We start from the raw sequence: 21,702 nt of genomic DNA, 5'->3' as shown, positions 1-21,702 counted from the left end.
TTGCTAAACAAATTCACCCGCAGGAGTCAATGGAAGGGCAGAATAGTAGGCCCAGGAACAGATGGTAGGAGCCAGGAGTTCCAGAACAAGGCATACTTGTTCTGGAAATTAGGGTAAGGAAAGTACTTGAAATGTACTTTATCGCTTGAATTCTTTTATGAGACTTCAAGAGCTTATTCTCTGTCAAGCGCTCAAAATGTTCCTTGCTAAGAGGACTGTCTGCTTTCCCATACAAGTATTCATAATGATCCCAGTGAGAAAATCCATCGTCTTCAAACCTCACCTCATTACTGAAATTTTCACCCAGTCTCCAGTACAACAAAAGACATGTACCATAATGCCATAGCCATTACAATGCTGCTGCCAGGAGGGAAGCTTTGTTATCTTATTCTGAACAATACAAACAGCATTTTATAGTGTTCTGTCCAAATCAATGAAACAGATCTTTCAAAAACAAAGCACCTACGGCCTCAACAGAAGTTTTTATGGAACAAAAGCCATGCTGCATTTTAACACCAAAACATGACCTCAAGGAAGTGCGTGGCAAATCCTTTTGAAGAATTTCAAGTTCTGCATAGAACAATCAGTGCCAGTGCCATTGATGGACACACATTTCCAGAAATTCATTCCTATCAGAAAGTAGCCTCAAGTTCTGCATGAGGGGCCCAAGGCCCAGTGCAGGCTAACTGGCACTTCTAGTATAAAATGCAAGGCTGACACTCCAAAGTAGTCAACACCAAGCAAATTACAGCTCCCACCATAGAGAAGCCGGGATGGGGGCAATTGCCTGTCTGGCATGGCCCTGCTGCTCAGACTTAGCGTCCACTCTCATTACAGGACATTCAAAGCTACATATCATTTTAGTATTGATATTGACTATATTTTTGCATTAAGTGAGCTTTCCAGATCACCCTTTTTACTACCAAGTAGAATATGCCAGTCTACTGCTGCCAACAAATGTAGCTTAGCTGGGGGCCTGTGTGGTACATGTAAACCTGCCAGAACTGCCATCCGAATTATGGCAGCCCCACTCCCACCCTGTGCACATTCAGTGTTAACAGCATAGGTGCACAGGCCAGAAACTCCACTCCGCATTAATGCTGCTGAGCTACCCATCCCCAGTCCCCACAGGATCCAGTGGGGGGCAGCAGCCAGGCAGTGCTATGCAGAATTCCCGGCCTACATGTCTACTCTGTTTTTGCCAGTGCCACAACCTGAAAGATATGTTCCTGACATACCTGCATCAGTGTAGTATAGATGATGGGGGCAGTGAACAAGGGACAGGCAAGGAGGCATGGAGCATGCCCACCAACTAGGAAATGGCAAGTAGTGGGTGTCATTATCCCCCCCTTCAACCTGTCAATGGCAGCTCTAACTACCAAGCACTGCAGTGAGGAAGTTGTGGCCATAATTTATTGCGAGATGGGAGGGTTAGGAGACTACTCATAGTCATCAGAGCTACCAAACCAGCCATAGCTAACACAAGAATTGCTTGAAAAGTGGTGCACTTCCGCCTCATCTCAAGCTGGTAAGGTTAGTGACAGGGAGAGGCATCTCTGACTTCCACAATTATGTTGTTGTTTTTAAAACAGAAGGAGTGTGGGGGGGAGGTCAGAATCCAACACTTCTTTTTATTTTTTCCTCCATCTTCCATTACGCACGCTTCTCCCTTCATGATCGCATGAGATTTCAAAAGAACATGAAGGAGACAAGACTTCAGAATGAGCTTCAGCAAAAATTCTTCATAAGCAACGAAAGGGGTATCTACAGACAACTGGGTTATGCAACAGTGATTTGCCATGATGTGCAAGTAGATTTTGAAGACTGTCAGGCTGGTGTTTTACACAAGAACTGCTCCGATGCTAGGATCTTGATATATTTTGAGCATATATTCCAAGCACACGTTACTGGTAGGTATGCAAAAATCTGTTACATCATCAAACTATTTTACATGTTTCAAAACAGGACTGCTCTTGAAATCGAAGTTCCCGGTTCTCATCTAGTTGTGCACAAGTGTTTCCTGGTGTTGTGGTAGCAACTACGGCAGCATCTGCTTCTGTCACTTCTCATAGAAGTACCACCTGTCCACTGGGTTTTAAAGGCAAGGAAATGGAAAAAGGAGACAAAAACTTTAGCATCATAAAGTAACTTGGAAAACATTCTTTATAAGGCATTGAAAATCAATATTTCAAAATGTGAAGCAAACTTCATGCACGCCGGTTATTCATTGCTAATTTCAAGCGCTTCGGAATTCAGAGCGTGGGAAGCCAAAACAAAAATTATTACAAATTGGAAGACAATTGGACTTATTTTATTTTATTATTTTATTTTTATTGGATTTGATTTGATGTGTTAATTAGATGTTTTTATTGGAAAATTAATAAACGCTTAAAAAAAAAATCCATCGCTAATTTCCATATAATTTATCCTGGCTTCTGTTCTTAAAACTAGAGGTTTTAGAAGCAGCTAGAGAGCAGGCAAACAAATGCTTGTGTCCTTTGTACTGGCAAGTGGACAGGTACCAGGCATTTGGCTAGAAGGGCCGCTGCAAGCTTTGCGCCTGGAACTATGTCTTGAGCTTATACTGGACCATTTGCATATTAGAAAGACAGCCCTTCAACATTTACTGGTAACTCAGAACGTGAAGAGAAAAGTTGCACTGGATATAATTCCTGGGAAACTGGGTCATAAAGTGAGGGTTGTCAAATATTGATGTTAGACCTCCTGTAAGCATTAGCAGATCTTTCAAATGAAGGAAACCTGGCTAGTGCAGTTTTACCTAAGGCACTGCGTAATAAGCTGCCCTTGTCAGAAGTGCTACACAAATGATAAAGAATGCAGGAGCTCTAATAGTGATTTGTTGGCTTTCCCTGGTCCAAGTCTTGCAAACAAAATATTTAGCTCTAATAGGGTAGTAGTTTAAATGTAAAGGTCAGTGCCATGCAGGTGAGGATGCAGAATGAGAGCTCTTAACTGAAGGTTCCCACTCTCCAAGAACATAAATACACACACTTCTCAAATTCACTCTGAATTAAGGTTACCTTCTGGTGGTATTGGATCAGCAGGTCCGCAGGCAGGTGCCTGGGGGGAAAAAGAGGAGAGCATTAAATCCAGGATTCCTGCTAAATTTAAAAATTCAGTTTCTCTTTCACATCAGTACATAGGATTTTGCAAATAAATCCAATTATTATAATAATTTAAATGCCACACAGTTATTTCCCCTTCTGGATGAAAAACAAGAACTCTTCTGATGCTCCCAGTAAAACTATACATCTGAGGAACTAAAAAGGTAACCCTTTCATGTGTCCTAGAACCAAGTGCTGGCATTCTGACGTGGAGCTGGCATTCTGCAGTTGCTGCAGACCAACCCCAACCAGAATCAATGAGCTATTTTCCCACTCACATTTAACCAAATTCATTAGAACATGAGTTTTCGGTCATTACACTAGGCAGCATCCCATTCCATTCCTTGCGTAAGAGCAGAGAAGGAAAGGAGGAAGAGTAGAAATTGTAAGGGGGGAAGAAGAAGAGAAGGGGGGTGGAAGTACAGTGTGCTCTCTTTGCACAGTAATAGAAAAAACAGGAGCTGATACAGCCTGAACAGCCTTAGGACTAGTGAAGGAAGCCATGTCTCTCCTTAGCACTTGCATGGACGTTCTTATGAGGGCTTCCCATCATTTACAAAACATGGGTTTAGGAGGATATTTCTGCCCATGGTGTCAATGAAGTGGTATTACTGAAACATACGGTAGGGTGGGACCTGGAAATGGTATTAGCATTTTTTATAATTATCCAGGTAATCACTAATAGGCACAGGCTGCACTACTCAGATTAGACAGTCTCTTCTCTCAAAATGATGGCGGTGCAATAGGAGTCACCATCCCAGGAGCAGAAGATGCACAACATTTAGAACTGGGTGTAGGCTGTGCTTTAAATAAATAAAATACACAACACCCAAGTTCTGTACCATGTAGAAGGCATAAAGCAAGCCTGCTTAATGTGCATCCCTTGTTCATGAGGATATAGGTAAATGAAATATTTGGGACATGGAAAGACCCACCTTTGGACCATGACAGGTTTTGCCAGGCACTTTTTTTGCCCACCCAGACAGCCATCTTCTTTTAAATAAGTTGAACAGAAAGATTTCTAAGATGCTGAGTTCTGCAGCCAATGCCACATTTGGCGGCTTTTCCGCCTTTGCATGAAATGCACACAGCCATGCAAATTAGAACGGTGTCCTTACATGTCCTGGGCATAGAAATTTAACAGATCTGCTTACCTCTCCCACAGTAGCCCCCGCAGATGTTTGATCACAATGGCAAGGGCTGTCTGGCAAAGTTGTATTTGTGCTAGAAGAGAAAGTTCAGTTATAGAAGTAGCCACGTTTTCGCTCCCTGCATATTTATTCAATATAAAAATACTGAGATATATTCCTAACCCTGACATATTTCAAAATGATGCCTGCATTACGAGTGCAAGTGCTAACAGTAACGTTTTTAGGCATTGGGTGAGCCTTATGATCATCCCTCTCATTTAATTCCATCTCTTTAAAAGCCCAAGACTGGAAGGAGAAGAGTAGCAACTTACCAGCAAATTTCTCCACCAGTTTTGTTATTTACTAGAGCCTTCCAGTAATCATGGGTGTCTCCGATAATCTTAATTGAAAAGTCCTATGAAATAGAGAACAGAACAAGTTCAGTGCTTCTTCTCAATATCTGCAATTATTGAGTGCAACAAATGCCTCGTGTTTAGTGCAACAAATACTTCTCTAGTCAAGAGAAAATCTAGGCAATAACAGCACAAGCCTGCATTATGTCCCATCCTAGTTTGTCAGTGGCATTCTAGTATTAATCTGTCCATTCTTAAGGAACATGGAAACAATACATCTCCTTTTAAAAAATAATGTTGAAGTGGCACATTTCTGGGTGGCAACGAGTTTTTAACAAAGGCTGTACTCTGAAGTGGCATAGGATGGAGGGCCAGCCAAAGTTTTGCAACGGTAAGACACAGACAAAGGGCTCTTCCAACTTGGCATGAACAGCAGCAGAGGTTTTGACTGACTCCCTCAGCCATTCCACTGCTCACTGCCGCTTATCAGTGTATTGATTTGAACATAGAAATGTTAAAAGAAGAAGATAAATGCTGCAGCCTCACCTCTAACCAAGTGGCAGGACAGAGAAATATAAATAAATGTACTTGTTGAGTCTTCAGTGAAAGAGAAAAACAAGAAATGAACTGTCAATGTTTATCAAGCAATAAATATACAGCCTAACAGATGAGAAAGGGAATTAAAAGCACTTTGCCTATGTCTCTCAATGAGAGAATGGCTGAGCTGTTACGTGTGTGTGTGTGTGTGTGTGTGTAAACAAACATATGTCAGAATACAGTGGTACCTCCGGTTAAGTACCGGTACTTAATTCTTTCCGGAGGTCCGTTCTTAACTTGAAACTGTTCTTAACCTGAAGCACCACTTTAGCTAATGGGGCCTCCTGCTGCCGCCGCGCCGCCGGAGCACGATTTCTGTTCTCATCCTGAAGCAAAGTTCTTAACCCGAGGTACTATTTCTGGGTTAGCGGAGTCTAACCTGAAGCATATGTAACCTGAGGTACCACTGTATGTACATTTGTCTGTTTAATAGGTTTTTAACTTCCATCTAAAGGAAATGAAGCACTCATCAGGAGCTACTTTCCCCACAGAATGAAGCATGAAGAACTCTGGCTCCCCATGATATTGTCAATTACAGTGGTGCCTCGCAAGACGAAATTAATTCGTTCCGCAAGTTTTTTCTTCTTGCGAGTTTTTCGTCTTGCGAAGCACAGTTTCCCATAGGAATGCATTGAAAATCAATCAATGCGTTCCTATGGAGACCGTCCGGGGACAGAGGGGAAGCGCCGCGCGCCTTCCCCTCTGTCCCCGGACCTGTTTTAAAGCAAGGGAAGGGGCAGCGGGGAGAATCGCTTCTCCCCGTTGCCGCCCCTTGGTTCAAAAGGGGTCCGGGGACAGAGGGGAAGGCGCGCGCGCCTTCCCCTCTGTCCCCGGAAATTGCGGGGCTGGCAACAGGGAGAAGCGATCTTCTCCCCGCCGCCCCTTCCTTCAAAAGAGGTCCGGGGACAGCGGGGAAGACGCGCTGCGCTTCCCCGCTATCCCTGGAGCTTGCGGGGCAAGCTTCGTTTTGCGAAGCAAGCCCATAGGGAAATGCGTCTTGCGAAGCGGCTAAGAAAACGAAAAACTCCTTCGTCTAGCGAGTTTTTCGTCTTCCGAGGCGTTCGTCTTGCGGGGTACCACTGTACTGAAAAGGAGTTGGTGCTGACAGGGTACGTCATTTTACTGTGAAAGAGGCTAGGCGTTCTTTCAGACACTGACGGATAACCATCAAGATGCAAACATACCTTGTCTTTAAATTCTCCATTGAATGCAAATTGGTTTTCCGGCTTCCCGTCAGGTACTTTGTATCTTCTAAACCAGTCCACCGTCGCTTCTAAATAGCCAGGCTTCAATGTCCTGACATCATTAATATCTTATAAATAAAAATAAGAACCATGCCTTCAGAACCCAGTTATGAGTATTAGTTACAGTACACTAAAAGGACATGCCTTAGATTCAAGAACATGCTTTACCCCTCAACCCTGCCACCATATCCATTTTCCTGCCTAGTTGCAATTGTTCTAACGTGGATTAAAGGTTTGCCGAGAGCCTGCAAACAGATACAAGAACCTAGATAGATAGAACCTATCACTTTGCACGGGCACTTTTTTTTCTGAACCACAGCCAAGATCTACAACTTAGCACAGCATTATTCTTATCTTTCTCAGTGGACTATTGTTGCAAGGGCAAAGTTGGCAACCCCACTAGAAATCCACCCCTATACAGGGAAGAGGTGAATCTAAGAACTCCCACCAAACTAAAAAAACAACCAACCCATTGCCTTAACTGGTGTGTAGAAAGTCGAGAGGAAATCGCATGCAGTGAAGAATAATTCAAAACTAGGCTGCTGTTTTATAAAGGTACTATTTCTTGTGTAAACACCGAGACCTGGGAGTTTTCCTATCCATGACTCATAAAATATGGCGACTTATGAAGTTCTGACCACACCTTAGGCTCCATCTAGGCACAGACTCCAACTACACCACGGGAGAAATCTTCCTGCTCTTTGTAACTGGGTCTCCAAGCTACAGATAAACTCCACATAGCAAAGTCTCAATACAATGCTAGCACTTCCTTCTGTAAACAAAGCAACTGTTGTTTCTGGCACTTAACACACTCTCATTACTATTACTAAATTTATTAGTCTTTTTTTTGCCCCAGGAAACTTAAAGCAACTTAGAAAACAACAACGTTTGGTCCAAATATTTATTGCTCATGCTATAACCAGTAGTATAAGTTTCACCTCTTCTAAATGAAGTGGAACCTACAAAACTTTGATTTACTCAAGACTTCAGTCCCTTCAAGGCAAGTAGGATTACCATTATTACCATCCATCCATGAGATTTGTGCAGTAGTGATGTTAGCATCCTGCTAAAGGTTTGTTAACAACCTGCTACATATTCCATGGATCTAGGAATACATTGTTCTAGAGACATAAACAGCATCATATTACCTGTGCTCTACACAGATCTCACCTTTCCTCGCTGGGCATTTGAAGAGGAAGGAAAGTTCTGATCACTTCAGTGCTACTTACTGTTCAATTTAGCAGCATCGGGGTCTTCAGTGTTGATTGCAATGACCTTCCAGTCTGTTTCAGACTCATCAATCAATGCCAGGACACCCAGCACTTTCACTTTAATTATTTCTCCTCTGCTGCACACCTGATTGAGTAGATGTTCCTCGTTAATTAGATGGAAAGACCAAAGAAAACAATTCAAATAAACCATAACAGTTAAATATTGTAGCATCTCTCACCGATTGCTCAGCAAATAGGCCTGAACCACTTATTCTGCCTAAACCAGGGACAAACACTCACCAGCCAAGGTATTTGTGAGTTGGTGTAAGGTTTTCCCAAGGAGCTCATCTTTCATATTTTTATTTTCAGATTAAAGGTATAACTACAGATGTTTGTAGAGAGACTGAGAATATGGGAGATAAAAAAGTCTGATGTTTCACATGTCATGATATTAATTGTATCAAACTTTTTCAAGGGCTAACTCAGGGGTAACGGTTTTAAGACAATACCACAGCATGAGTCTAACTTATATTGGCATCTATTAAATAGTATTTAGAGACCGTGTAGAAATGTAAGCCTTGGCATTTATTTTAGCCCCACTCTTTATAAACTTTTCTCTGCGTAGCAATGCAGGCGTATGTTCCAGCTGAGAAGAGCATTTCCTGCATCTGACTAAGTAAGTTGTAGTCCATTTAAGCTGATGCCACAATAATTCAATTTTATGGTACCACAGGACTCTCTGTTTCTGCTACCAAAACAGATACATTCTGGAATCCATTATGAACACTATATTAAATCAGTTGAAGCAAACAGACACACTTTAACAAGCCCTTAATACATTTCCAGTACGGTTGTATATGCAGAACAAGTTACCTACTGCTGATTTGAACTCATTGCAACCTTACCATGCCATGATGCAAAATTATAATGCCCAGGTTTGAATAGGGCAACTAGCTGAAAAGTCCAGTTCAGCAAGACATTCAGGTGTAAAGTTTCACCAATGTGGACAAAAAGAGATTGAAACAACAGTTTACAGCTCTAAACACAGACCACCACAACTTCAAAAAACACGTTACCTTGCTTCCAATTTCACAAACGTCAATTGGATCATTATCTCCACAGCAGCCGGTATTTTCATCTTTATGCTCTGGGTCTTCCCATGTCTTTAAAAAGAAGACGAGGTTATATGTAGCACACATACACAGTTACTTTGCTAATGGGCTGCTTATACGGCATTTGCAGTTTTACGTCTTTTAAAAATTATTTTCTCTAGAAATGCTCTTTAGGTAGCCAACTTTGTCCACTGACAGCAACAAGAGTATGGCTGGCGGTTGTGATATATTTCTTACAAGAAAATTCAGGAATCAGAGGAAGGAGTCTGCTTTTCCTAGCTGAATCTAGGCCATTTGTTTGACGCTTTACCAAATCCACAAAGCACTGCATTTTCCTGCATATGAAAGGAGCAGGGATTTTTTTAGATTTAGTTATGAAACCTCAACTTGCTGTTAGATCTGTTGCATTAACCAGAACACACTCGCATTAATTCAAGTCGAAGAGACTTCCACGTGCGTGCATTTAGCTACCTTACACAGAAATATGGATGTGTTGATAACACATGCCAGAGGGAAGTTGCCATTCAGACTGCTTTAATAGAAATTGACCTAACTTCCTTCCAGGTCAGAAGCAGAGTTATTAAAACCCCGGCAAGGGCAGGGCTCCGGAACAGTTTACATAATGATGCCATAGCATCCCTTATGCTGGCCATCTAAAGTTTAGCTGGAACAAACGCTGCCAATTTGGAAAGTAGAAGTTACCTCAATAGATGTTTAAGATTAAAAAATAAAAATAAAAATCTTCAAAATGATTGAAGACAAGAACACACGATTGGGCAGAGGCAGTCTAAGTAGTTCTGCGGTCAGAGGGAACTCAGTAGGACAGGTCTGAAGTCTAATTCAGAAAAGGTGGAAGAACCATAACCACAATGCCAACTGGGGCAGGAGGAAGTGTCTGACAGTATGTCGTAGCCTCTGTACCACAGGAAATAAGAGGATTGATCAGTGTGGCACAACAAACTGACCAAAGGGAGGGACTGATGCTAGCTGGAAAGCAAGTATTGGAACTGAATTAGCTGAAGTAGGGAAAAGAGCAAAATGTAAGAGTTAGCATTACAGTGATAAAACTATAAGAGCACAGCTTCCATAGCAAACTCTCACCTTCTTCTTAAGTTTCTAAAGTCTTAGTCATATGCATTCACTATCCCCTGTGACTTGTGCTGGATTTTTCAGCGTTGAATACAGGCAGTGACCATTTCAGGCACGTCCGATATGTGCACGATCACACATGCTCACATTGCGCCAAACCTGGAAGTGGCCTCAAAATGGGGTGTTTGCAAGCTTTTTCGATTGTGTTTCAAATATACACAATTTCATTTAAATGCGTTGGAATGCAACACCCACGTAAATTGAGGGGTTGCTTGTGTACTTTTCAAGATGACCCTGATATGCAAATTGTGATCTGCAAAGCCAACTGATTCAGTTGCAGCACAACCAGCTTCCTTGTTTACAACATAGACTGTACTCTCACTTTTCTCCTGAGATTTTGCCACCTTGTTGTCCATGCAATAGTTACACGTTCTTCCTCATTAGTGTTTTGCTCTTGCTATAATGTTGCTTTGCTAAAATGTTTGCACGGAAACATAGCACTTCCAGGGGCAGCCTAATGAACATTTATGCTCAGCAATTAAAAGACCTCTGAAAATAAAGAAAGCTAGACAAATACCTGTGGAATAGCACCGTAATTCCAGGTGTATCCCTTGTGGGGAAAGACATTAGCGACATAACGTAGTTTTCCTTTCTTCACATCCTGCTTAATTGGGTTTAGAGGATCTTTGGTTGCAATCTGAAAAAGAATTAGTTTAAGTTTAGCATTAACAGAAGAATGTACAAAGAATCCAATTTTAGGACGGCATTTTCCCTAAAGGTGCTTCAATTCACATTTTCAAATACCGTAGTTTTCGCTCCATAAGACACACTTTTTTCCTCCTATAAAGTAAGGGGAAATGTGAGTGCGTCTTATGGAGTGAATGGCACCGCGCAGAGAGGTAGAGCTGCGCAGCGCCCCTTCAGCAAAGCGGGAGGAGGAACGGAGCCCCTTCTGTTCCTCCTCCCGCTTCGCTGAAGGGGTGCTGCGCAGCTCTCCTTATCTGCGCAGCACCCCTTCAGCAAGGCGCCTGTCCTGGAAGCCGGAAGGGACTTCTTTTGTTCCTTCTCCAGCTTCGCTTGAAGGGGCGCCTCCTTCGCAGGAGAGGTGCTGCGCAGAGAGGGAGAACAGCGCAGTGCCCCTTCAGCAACGCGCCTGTCCTGGCTTCTGCCTTAGCCTCTTCCGGGCAGGGGGAGCCTTCATCCCAGAAGCCAGAACAGCCACACAGTATCCCAGAAGCCAGATCCCTCTTGCTGTTCTGGCTTCTGGGATCCAAAATCTTTTTCCCCCCCTTGTTTTCCTCCCCCAAAACTAGGTGCGTCTTATCGTCTGGTGCGTCCTATAGAGCAAAAAATACGGTAAATTAAATATCCAAATTGACAGCAACCATGAAAACTCAGAAGTCCAATAGGGCTTGCTCACGAATTGTGTGCACAGTCCTGCAGATTTAGAATAGCTGCCCATTTCTTTACTACTAACTAATCAGGAAATTTCAAATTTCAGAGAGGCTGACGCAGAATGGCTTTATCTTTCACAGATAAGCTGATTTTAATGAAGAGGCAGCCACCAAGCCAGGAACTACAGCTTTCCAAATATAGAATGCCATTACCTCCATCTTAGCATTGGTCCATCGAGGTATTTCCACAACCATGTTGAACACATCCTGAAAAGAATAAGAAACCAGAGAGGTATATACCATATCCATGTAAATCTAGAATTGAACTTTTGTTTATTAAAAATATAACTGTCTAGATAATAGATCTTAAGTAAAAATAGCAAAGCCATCGGGATTCAAGTAATTCCCCCCCCAAGGGCTGCAATAAAGGAATGGGGTGAAAACTATAAAGCTTTCATGCATTCATCAGTGGGGGAGACAATTTTGTCTTTTGAGTCTTTCAATCCATAACGGAAGCAAAAAAGACCAACCACCTGGTATTTCGTTGCATAACTTGATATTTAATGGAGACCATTACGCAAGAGACTATTGCACAGATGCAATAACACAATCAAAAGTTCAATGATTGAAGATCACTATCATGCTAATGCATTTTGCTTTCAACTGCAGGTTAAGATTTTACACGTCCAGATTTTCTTTTAATTTTTTAAAAATAAACTGCATTTACATAGCAGCCGCAGAAGAGCAAATTCCACCCTGGCAGAAGAAAGAATAACATCATTTAGGATTATCCATTGAATACAGGAATGAGCAACCTGGCTGGCATGAAGTATCAGAGACACTTCTCACAACAATTATTTCAAATGTGCCTTTTTTTAAAGCTAGAATTCCGACAGGCATTTTGAAACCTGCAAAGGAACCTCGCACTGCAAATCCTATACAGGTCTACTCAGAAGCACAATGGAGGTTACTCTTAAGTATGTGGGATTCTGGACTAAAAACCTTTATTAGGTAAACACATCACGCCCACAAATACCTAGCTCGTATCTCAGAAAATTATCTAATCAGACTTCAGTTTCCTAACACCGTTTGAAGAGTGAATTGGCTTCAATTTTATCAACAGCCTACTTTGAGAACGAGGTGGGAGGGGACATCCCTTCTTCCTTCAGAAGGAAGAAAAATAGCTTCTTAAGAAGAGAGAATTAAATGTGCTAAAAATTATGCAGGCATGAGTCAAGTGGATTGTAACCACCATGGAGCCTTGAGGCAGTATCCAAGGCTCCTGTTCCCCTAACACAAGAGGTTTGTACTAGCGTAATACAACTTCCCCATCCTGTCCCCTGCAGCTCTCAAAATCAGCTCCAGAGGCTTGAAGGACCCTTTGGGGAAGGTTTTGTGGAGTGCGGAGTGCGGGGTGCGGGCAGGGAGGAAAGAAACAGAAGCGCAACTGCATCAGCAAAACGCCACTGGTACTGCTCTGGATGCAGCCCATATAAATTACAAACCAGCCTGCAAGTATATTGAAATAATAATGGATATATTTATGACAGAAGCCCAGACAGTTCTGTAGCTATTTCCTGAGGCAAAGAGAGCCCCTCACCCTTTTCATACATAAACATAAGCAGCATTCCAGTTTGCCATGCCCTGGCAAGCACGGAAAGGTACAACGAGGCCATATACATTTAAAATACGACAAGGGCAGCAGCCCAGGTGCTGATAAATTTAGAACCTCTCCAATCCTCTCAAGATCTTAAGAATATGAGGATTAGGAGCAAGAGCTGTAGACAAGACTGGGTAATGTAACCTTTTGCCCTAAACTGGACTCCCTATCTGGGCTGCTACTGAAGCTGTGGAGAACCCAGGAGAATAACGAGGAGAGCCATCCCTGCAATAAAAACAAAGAGAAGCGAAGTCTGAGAATCAGTACTGCATTGTATTGTTTAGCTTCTGGGACAATAAAATGTCTGCTTATTCTTACTAACTTTTATACCTGTGTCTTGAACAGATAAGCAAGGGGTATAGCACCTTCAAATAGGCAGGGTCTCATTGCGCCCAAATCCGTTCTGCTACCACAGGTGGATTCTTAAAAAACAACCACATGAAGCCCCTGCCTCTACTCCTTGCTCCACTGATGGCGGTGGCTGAATTTGCGGGGTTGTTTTCAGCTGTATTTGAGGACTTTATGGAAGATGGAATATAGTGGACAAGGGATACCATGCCTCAAGTGACAGCCAAATCCCATTCCTTCTGTTGCAAGAGTTATCGCTTGCCACATGAGGTAAATTGTGCCCAAGAGAACCAGTTACAGTGGCCATTAGTTATCCGATTTGTACATGCCTAAAATTAGCCAAGATTCTGCTTAAACAGAAGTTCTCCTTTCAGTTCTAGTTTTCAACCCTGCTATTCCTTTTGCCCCCTCAGACCTTGGCTTTTACTCTAAGGCAATGTCAACGAGATTAGATTTCCATTCTACTGTTTTATAAACTAAGCTGGTTGCGCACGCACACACACACACAGAAAAACCACAGGGTCATTCATGCAAAATAGTTTACAGTGTTTTTCTTGTTAATGCTGCTCTGATTGCTGCTAACTAATTTGGGTTTCTTTAATAGTGAGCTTTAAAAATTTGGTACAATTATGTGCTGCTCTTGTTTTGTTAGCCAACCTGGAGTTTTGATATTTATAGCCCAAAATTTGAATCGTAATGATTTTTAAAAAATATGTCATGACCTGACAGTTTGGGCTGCCCAAATAAGGCAACACTATTTAACTTTACAGTATTTCCAGAAGCCAACATGTGAAGATTTCACTGCATCAAGTTATGCCTCTGGGGCTACTTGGAAACAAAAAAGTGCTGGAACAACAAAAGCTATAGAAAACGTGAAACAAACATTGTTCCATTTCAGACTTAATGCTCTTGTCCCAAAAAACTATAGTTAAGACTTGATTCAATCCTGATCTGCTTTAATGCCCATAATATATGTTGTGGTGCATTACATTTACAGTGCATGATCTTTTTGTCTTTGTCCACTGTTGAAATATTATTCTGTCTGGTTTTGAGCCAATAAATGATGGTTTATTGGGTTGATAAAACTCCTTGTGCCTGAAGTGCTCAGCCCTACTTTGATGTGCTTGTTCAATCCCTGCTTGCAAACCACTGTTTCCCAATTCAGATACAACAGAAAACTGTGGCAAAAACAAATCATGATATAACTGCCAAAGCAGAAGGTGTGAGAAAAGAAGGAATAAGGGTGTGGTGAGTAGGCAAAAGGTATATTTTCAGGCCCCGAAAACTTGGTTTATCAGATTGAGATTGTTACATTTTGAAGCTGGCCATTGTGTACAAATATAAGTTTAAGATAGGTTGCTATGAATAATAACAACCCTTCAATACCAAACAATTTATGGTGAAGAGTACTATCATGGATATAAAAAAACTGAATTTCTAAAATCTGAAAAGAAGGATGAGAAAGAAAACTTCCGGGGGAACCTAACACAGCTAAGAAGTCAGCGCCAAGGGTTTTTCATTTTGGCAACATCACACTGTATAAGCTGGACACAAAATGCAATGAACCAGCTTCCCCAGCTTCCCTTTAAGAACATGAAAATGCCAATAATATGAGACAGTTATGTATTTCCTCCTGCTGGGAGAGTCAGCCCAGTTGGAAGCTTTTTTGTGGAGTAGCTTTTACCACTTGAAAACTTTTGAGGATTTTTAGTAGACCGCTTCGCAGTTTTTCTGCCTGTTGTACCAATTGTAAGGCACTGTGCTGTTTTAAACTGCGTTTTCACAGACACACCATACAGCACCTAAATGAAGCATGTGGACCACTGGTGAAGAAGAAGAAGAAGAAGAAGAAGAAGAAGAAGAAGAAGAAGAAGAAGGGGAGGAGTTTGGATTTGATATCCCGCTTTATCACTACCCAAAGGAGTCTCAAAGCGGCTCACATTCTCCTTTCCCTTCCTCCCCCACAGCAAACACTCTGTGAGGTGAGTGGGGCTGAGAGACTTCAAATAAGTGTGACTAGCCCAAGGTCACCCAGCAGCTGCATGTGGAGGAGCGGAGACGCGAACCTGGGTCCCCAGATTACGAATCTACTGCTCTTAACCACTACACCACACTGGTGGTCTGTGGACCAGTTTAGGAACCTCTGTTCTACAGCTGAAAAGAGAAAAGTGAGCGCTGGGCTGAAGCAGGCACTAATGACTAGTGAACCATGGTAGTAAAGGGAAAGTTGCACCCCTCCATCCCAACTTAAGAACAAAAATTAATTTACATGCACATGCTATGTTAAAGATTATTCCGCCCTTCGTGTCAAGTTTTACTTACGTAACATTGGTTAATAAAGCCAAGGCAGCTACCTTAAGTTGTCAAGCACGGATCAGAAATTAGGTTGAAGTTGCTTTGAACACACACAGCTTGTCCCCTGTTAAGAATAAGCAACTCTACATCGAGTGACTGGGTCACCTTTATACAGTCTGCAGGACGAATCCCCACAAAGTTCTGCTCAGTATGACTGCGAGCCTTACCTTGCGAGCATCTGGATGTATGGGAATGTCATGGAACGGAGAAATGTACTGTCCCTTATGGTTTTCTGAAAAACAAAGGAAATGTCCGGGTTTTTGATTATCTTTAATGCATGCAGTAGTAAAATAAAGCTGACAAAGTACCAGGGATAGAAAGTTTAAAGAATGTGAATGTCTATAAACAAAGACAAGTTGGCACAGTCCTATCAATTGGGTTTTGTTCCAATGAAATCACTGCAACAGCAAGTGTGCCGCCGAGTTCCTACCCGCCCTAGTTTCTCAGAAGACAGCACTAAATGTGACAGCGGTTCGTCACAGATTACCCCCACCATCCATGTGCAGCTTAAAGCTCCCATCGCTAACAGCAGTGCTTCAGATAGCCTATGCAGTCTCCAAGGCACTTCCACAGTAGTCAGATACCTGTAGACTGTGACCTGCAACAGCCAGGTAGCCAAGCCCAGGGCCCTTTCTGCTGCTGCTTCTGTGCTCCAGCATAGTGCGTTCAGTTTTACGAGGTATCTCAGAAGGCATTCTCCCTGAAGTGCAAACTACGGGAGCCTCTGAAAACAGCAAAACCTGTACAAGCAAGCGGACTCCAGCCTTATCAAATGATAACTGAGGCCGATATGAAGTCGCCCTGAAATGGTTTAGCTTATATCTCCAAAGATGAACAAAATGATTTCCTACAAATCGTATTGCACAATGATAAGGGTACTTGGATAGATGTCAGTAGATGTCACAATCCCATTACTTTTAGACCCCCCTACACACCTACATGGCGTTTCTCCAAGGAAATTATCACACACAGCAACACAGTGCGTGTGTGTGCGCGCGCGGGTGTGTGTGTGTCATGGACTGGATAGGGGAGAGAGAACTGCAGCCATGTGTGCTGCACCCTTTACCTGCACCTTTCCACCCAAGCAGAATCTTTCCCTCTCATTGGGGGAGCTGGCAGGGGTGGGAAAGACCCAAATAATTGCCCCCATGCATACATTTGCTATATGTAGCAAGAGGTACCACTGTATTGCCATGGAAAACTTGCTCCCTTTTGGCATTCCACACTCCTGAAAAGAGGACCTAGTACGTTGCATGTGGGTTTAGGGTCACAGCTTAGCAGCAGAGAATATGTTGTGCAAGCAGAGGACCTCTAGTTCAAATGACATTGGGCAACAGGACTTGGAAAGAACTCTGACTCAGTCACTGGAGTCTCCCTTGCTAAGACTCGAAGGTGGCCAGTTCCCTGGTATCCTGTGATGAGAACATAGGCGCCGACTCCATGGGGCTTGAGGGGGCTCGAGCCCCCTCAAAAAATTTTTTTGGGGGGCTCAGCCCCCCCAATAATCTCGGGCGGGCGCCCTTCCAGCAGAGCGCCGCCGCCGTCCCCCGCCTCCTCCCCACCTGCTCCTTCGCCAGCCAGCCAGCCGCGCGCCCTAATCGGAGAGCCCCGGCCGGAAATCCCGCGAGAACAGGGGAATCCCGACTGGCCACACCTCCCAGCCAGCCAATCGGCTGGCTGGGGGGCGTGGCTTGCCCTATTTAGGGCCGGAGCCTCTTTATTTGCATATTCATGAGCTTATTTATTATTCATGAGCTTTCCCGGGCCCCCCCAATATTTTTTCTAAGTCCGCGTCCCTGGATGAGAAAAATCACCTCCACTACCTGGACTTATCCATCTGTCCAAATTTATTAGCTGAGGTATGTTTGGACACAGAGGCTCATTTAATTTTGGACTCATGGCTTTCCTGGATTAACAGGCATGGTTAACTGCCAGCAAGCCAAGCCAGGCTTCCACTAGAATGGATGACAGCAGGGTAGATACCTTCATGTACTTAAGTCACTTTAGGGAAAGGTTTTTCCCAGCAGTCGCCAAAAACAAACTGCAAGTTGCATTTCTCAATCTAGAAGAGTATGCATCTTGGAGCATTACCTTAAAAAGAAATCTCCTGTCAAGGCATGGGATCTAGCACACCTTGTCTGAGTGTCTGCACAAATTGCTCCCATCAATGCCTCTTTTTAAATGGCTGGTGCCCTGCTTTGATATTTTAAAGGTAAAGGTACCCCTGCCCGTACGGGCCAGTCGTGACCGACTCTAGGGTTGCGTGCTCATCTCGCTCAAGAGGCGGTGAGCCGGCGCCGTCCGAAGACACTTCCGGGTCACGTGACCAGCGTGACGAAGCTGCAGCTGGCGAGCCAGCACCAGCGCAGCACACGGAAACGCCTTTTACCTTCCCGCTATAAAGCGGTACCTATTTATCTACTTGCACTTAGGGGTGCTTTCAAACTGCTAGGTGGGCAGGAGCTGGGACCGAAAGACGGGAGCTCACCCCGCCGCGGGGATTCGAACCGCCAACCATGCGATCAGCAAGTCCTAGGCAATGAGGTTTTACCCACAGCGCCACCCGCGTCCCTTTTGATATTTTAATTAGTCCTAAAAAAGATATTGCCTGGGTGTGGATTTAGGAGCCTCAAGTAAAAAGCATGGCAGTCTCTCACCCCAGTGGACCTGTTTTATGATTCAGCTTTTTCAGCTTACCAGGAACATCAGTTAAGAAAACTTTGGATAATCGTCATTTCTTTGAGCAGCAAAAACTGAAGCTGTTTTGAGGTGGAGCACTACCAGGAAGAAATGAAAATCGCCTTAAAGGATTATACTGCGGGAGGCTTTTCATTTTACAGCCACCTTCACTGCCCATATCTGACAGTCTGGTTCAGACTTTAAACCCAACAGCTGTTTGCTCAATGGGGGAGGGTTAGAGGAGAACAGCGCACCAGGAACTCACCTGCCAGTTATTGGGGCACCAAGGAAGGCAAGAAATTTCAAAACAGCCAGTGGAAAGCCAGCAAGCAACTCTGAGCATATACAAAGAGTACTTAAGTACACTTAACTATTCTGAAAGGTGAGGGTAGATGGAGCCAGGTGAGCTACCTTTGTAATCTCCAAACCACCTGGGTCAGATGACATAGCAAGTCAGACTCCGGCTTGTTTCGTTTGTGGCACAGCAGCAAGAAAGGACTGCCTTAGGAATGTCTGAGTCGCATGCTGCTCAGTTAACATTACACCATAGTTTAAAAACAAGCTATGGTTAATGTGACATGCAAACTAGGCCATAGCCACTTAATAGGGCATTACATGGACAGTTAACGCCATGATCAGTCATCCTAAACCTCACCACACACACACAACTTTTATGACAGCATCAGTCCCATTCTACTACCTTGGGCAAGGACTTTCTCTTTCTCCATATATCAAGTTGTCTGTCACAGCGTCCAAGGGCAGCTGTATCTCGCACTTTCATTTCCATCCAATTGCTTCCCTTCCCCCATCTTCTCTCCTCCTTCAGAATAGCTAAATGCTTTCAAAAGTACTCTTCTCACAAAGCTAAATGTATTGCATGCTACGTTCCATGTATTTGTTGTTCTATTTTCTGTACCACATCTTTCTGGAGTCAAAAGTGAGGGTTGGTAACTGGGGCTCAGCAAAGAATCACAGAAGTGGGGAAATCTCCACTGCCATTCTATAATAATAGCATTACAGGTTGTGATTTCATGGCTGGAGCAGCCATCCCTGAAAGTCCACATGGGAAGACAGGTGTGTTTGTATACAAGAGTTTGGAGGGGCACTGAATTCAGGTGATGCACCCAACCCCAATTCCCCAGCCCAGTCCTAGATTTAAGGGTGACTGGGATTGCAGGAACACACACCCATGCGCCAAGCCTAATCCACCACCCCACCCCAAATATTAGGCCTTGGAGAAGCAGGGAAACTCCCATGACGGCAGTGCTGGTGCATTTGGGATCCCTTCCCCTTCTCTCTTGTGAAAAATCCCTGCAGAGCTATATAAAAGCTCTCTGGACAGGCCCGTTTCACGCTGACACAGCGGGCTGGCACCAGGCTACCCACGAGGGGAAACTGCAGCAGCGTCCGCAAACCCCTTGGCGCACGCTCCGGCGCTGCACGAGCCTCACAACAACCCTGCGAGGGAGGGCCCCGCGTTAGCGCCTCTGTCCCAGATAACCAGCCGCTTGCAAGGGCGCAAAACGCAAACTCGCTTCCAAATTAAACCCGCTCAGGGGCTGCGGAGAAGCCCTTTCCCTGACTGCGCCGCCAAGTTGGACATTGCAATGGCAACTTTTTCAAAAAAAGCAGAGCGCCGTGGAAAGGATCCTGGATCGAGCCTCGCCGTCTATCAAAGCAATTACACGACACGATTCCAGAAGCGGAGGAGAAGGCGTCGAGGAACAAACGGAGCCCGGCTGTGGCTTTTTCCTAGGCTGCCTGTCTGCCCCACAAATGCCCTCCCGAGGGACACGCACGCACGCGCGCGCTCGCTCGCCTCCCTCTTTCATTCATCTCCCGCCCTGCGCGCTCGCGGGCGCCCCGCGCACCGGGCTTCTCCCGCATCCCCCCCCCCCCGGCTAAGCCCGCCCGGCTCCCCCGGGGGAGAACTCACTGAAGAACAGCCTGTAGCCGAGGCTGTTGGGGCAGCCCCGCTCCTCCACGCTGTAGCTGGCCATGCTGCGCCCTACCGGCTCGCCCGACAGACAGACAGCAAAAGGAGAGTTGCTCGCTGCTCCTCCTCCCTCGAGGCGGCCTCTTATTAGCCGACGGCACGCCCTCCCAGCCGCTTCCCCCGCACTGCGCAGGCGCCCGGCCTCTCCCCTCCCTGCGCTCCTCCGAGTTTCATCATCCTCCCCACGCCGCGCCGGGCTCGGCCCCGCACTGCGCATGCCCCGTAGTGAAGAAACCGTCCCGCCCCCTCGCAGTTCTCCCCGCCCCTCCGCTTTTTCTTCAGCAAATTTGATTTGGGGCACCTTTGACACCTTTAACGCCGCTTCACTGGGAGTAACCCCGTTGAGTTGCTTCTGGGCAGGCAAAGCCTTAGGTGCCGCCAAACACTTTGCTGAGCTGGTTTGTTGTTGTTGCTGCTGCTGCTGGGGAATTAACAGGGCTAGTTCTGTGGAAATAATAAATAATAATCATCACCGAGATTGGAGAAAGTCTAAGGTTTCCCCAAACTTGGGTCTCCAGCTGTTTTTGGACTACAACTCCCATCTTCCCGAGGGATGATGGGAACTGTAGTCCAAAAACAGATTGAGAGTGTGGGAAACACTGGTCTAGTCTCCCAATTGTATATTCCTCCCCTAAAGAAATTATCTTTATTGGGTTACGCCAAATTCTATATGGCAACGCTATCCAAAAGGCAATCTTAAACCTCAGTAACACCCCCCCCCAAAAAAAATAATCTCCGGCAATATGGGGGGATATTAAGCCTGGACTGGACTGCAGAGTGGCTGTTCTTTCCCAGCCCCACGCCTGAACAAAACCCGTCATCCTTGCCTTTCCCCTTTTTGCAATACAAAAACGTCATAACTCATTGTTCATTTCTTGCTATGTAAAAAGAAGCCTGCTGGATCAGGCCGAAGAGCCATCGACTCCAGCACCTGGCTATCACAGTGGCCCACCAGATGCTTATGAGAACCCCCCAAATCCAAGGGACAAATGATGTGTTGTTGTAAATGTGCTAGCAGTTTTATTGCTGGACAGCTAGGAGTGTTGTTTACAGAGGTTTGAATCACAGAACTGGACAGGGACCCTGAGGGTCATCTAGTCCAACGCCCTGTAATTCAGGAATCTCAACTAAAGCATCCATGACAGATGGCCATCCAACCTTTGCCTAAAACCTTCAAGGAAGGAGAGCCCAACACCTTCTGAGGGAGTCCTTTCCACTTTTTTTTAAGTCCTTTCCACTGTTGAACAGTTCTTGGTGCCAGAAAGTTCTTCCTGCTGCTGTTTAGTTAGAATCTCCTTTCTTGTAACCTAAAGCCATTGGTTCGGATCCTACCCTTCAGAGCAGGAGAAAGCAAGCTTATGCATGTACATTGCAGCTATGTGTGATAATTGGTATGGAGAAATGATGAA

The 21,702-nt window shown here is 44.5% G+C and overlaps 1 protein-coding gene across 4 annotated transcripts; it reads right to left on the bottom strand.

Moving 5' to 3' along the window:
• Positions 1-1,722: 1,722 nt before the first annotated feature.
• Positions 1,723-20,500, bottom strand: PPA1 (inorganic pyrophosphatase 1). 4 transcript variants are annotated; one of them, XM_083505174.1, is made up of 12 exons: positions 20,234-20,425; positions 15,786-15,850; positions 13,060-13,140; positions 11,469-11,522; positions 10,439-10,558; positions 8,737-8,823; positions 7,679-7,805; positions 6,390-6,517; positions 4,588-4,670; positions 4,280-4,349; positions 3,042-3,081; positions 1,723-2,088 (listed from the first exon to the last, which is right to left on the bottom strand). In XM_083505174.1, exons 1-12 carry the CDS (start codon positions 20,295-20,297, stop codon positions 2,060-2,062), a joined length of 948 nt encoding a protein of 315 aa, XP_083361300.1. In that variant the 5' UTR covers positions 20,298-20,425; the 3' UTR covers positions 1,723-2,059. The 4 variants fall into 4 exon arrangements, with proteins under 4 accessions (XP_083361300.1, XP_083361298.1, XP_083361297.1 ...); XM_083505172.1 differs by having other exon boundaries at positions 11,469-12,439; positions 12,508-13,140; positions 20,234-20,415; XM_083505171.1 differs by lacking the exon at positions 13,060-13,140 and having other exon boundaries at positions 20,234-20,500.
• Between the last annotated feature and the right edge of the window lie 1,202 nt (positions 20,501-21,702).

This window comes from Podarcis liolepis, assembly GCF_965112155.1.
Source record: "Podarcis liolepis genome assembly, chromosome: 5".
NCBI lineage: Eukaryota > Metazoa > Chordata > Lepidosauria > Squamata > Lacertidae > Podarcis > Podarcis liolepis.
The sequence above is the reverse complement of the archived record's forward strand: the minus strand, read 5'-3'. Positions and strand labels throughout refer to the sequence as shown.

Bases quoted from the DNA above. Each gene is read 5' to 3' on its own strand.
- PPA1 (XM_083505174.1), bottom strand. From the start codon at position 20,297: ATGGCCAGCTACAGCGTGGAGGAGCGGGGCTGCCCCAACAGCCTCGGC. The intron at 8,824-10,438 runs GTATTTGTCTAG...TTCTTTTTAAAG, and splicing joins ATTACGGTGCTATTCCACAG to ACATGGGAAGACCCAGAGCA. The intron at 6,518-7,678 runs GTAAGTAGCACT...TTTATTTATAAG, and splicing joins CGATGCTGCTAAATTGAACA to ATATTAATGATGTCAGGACA.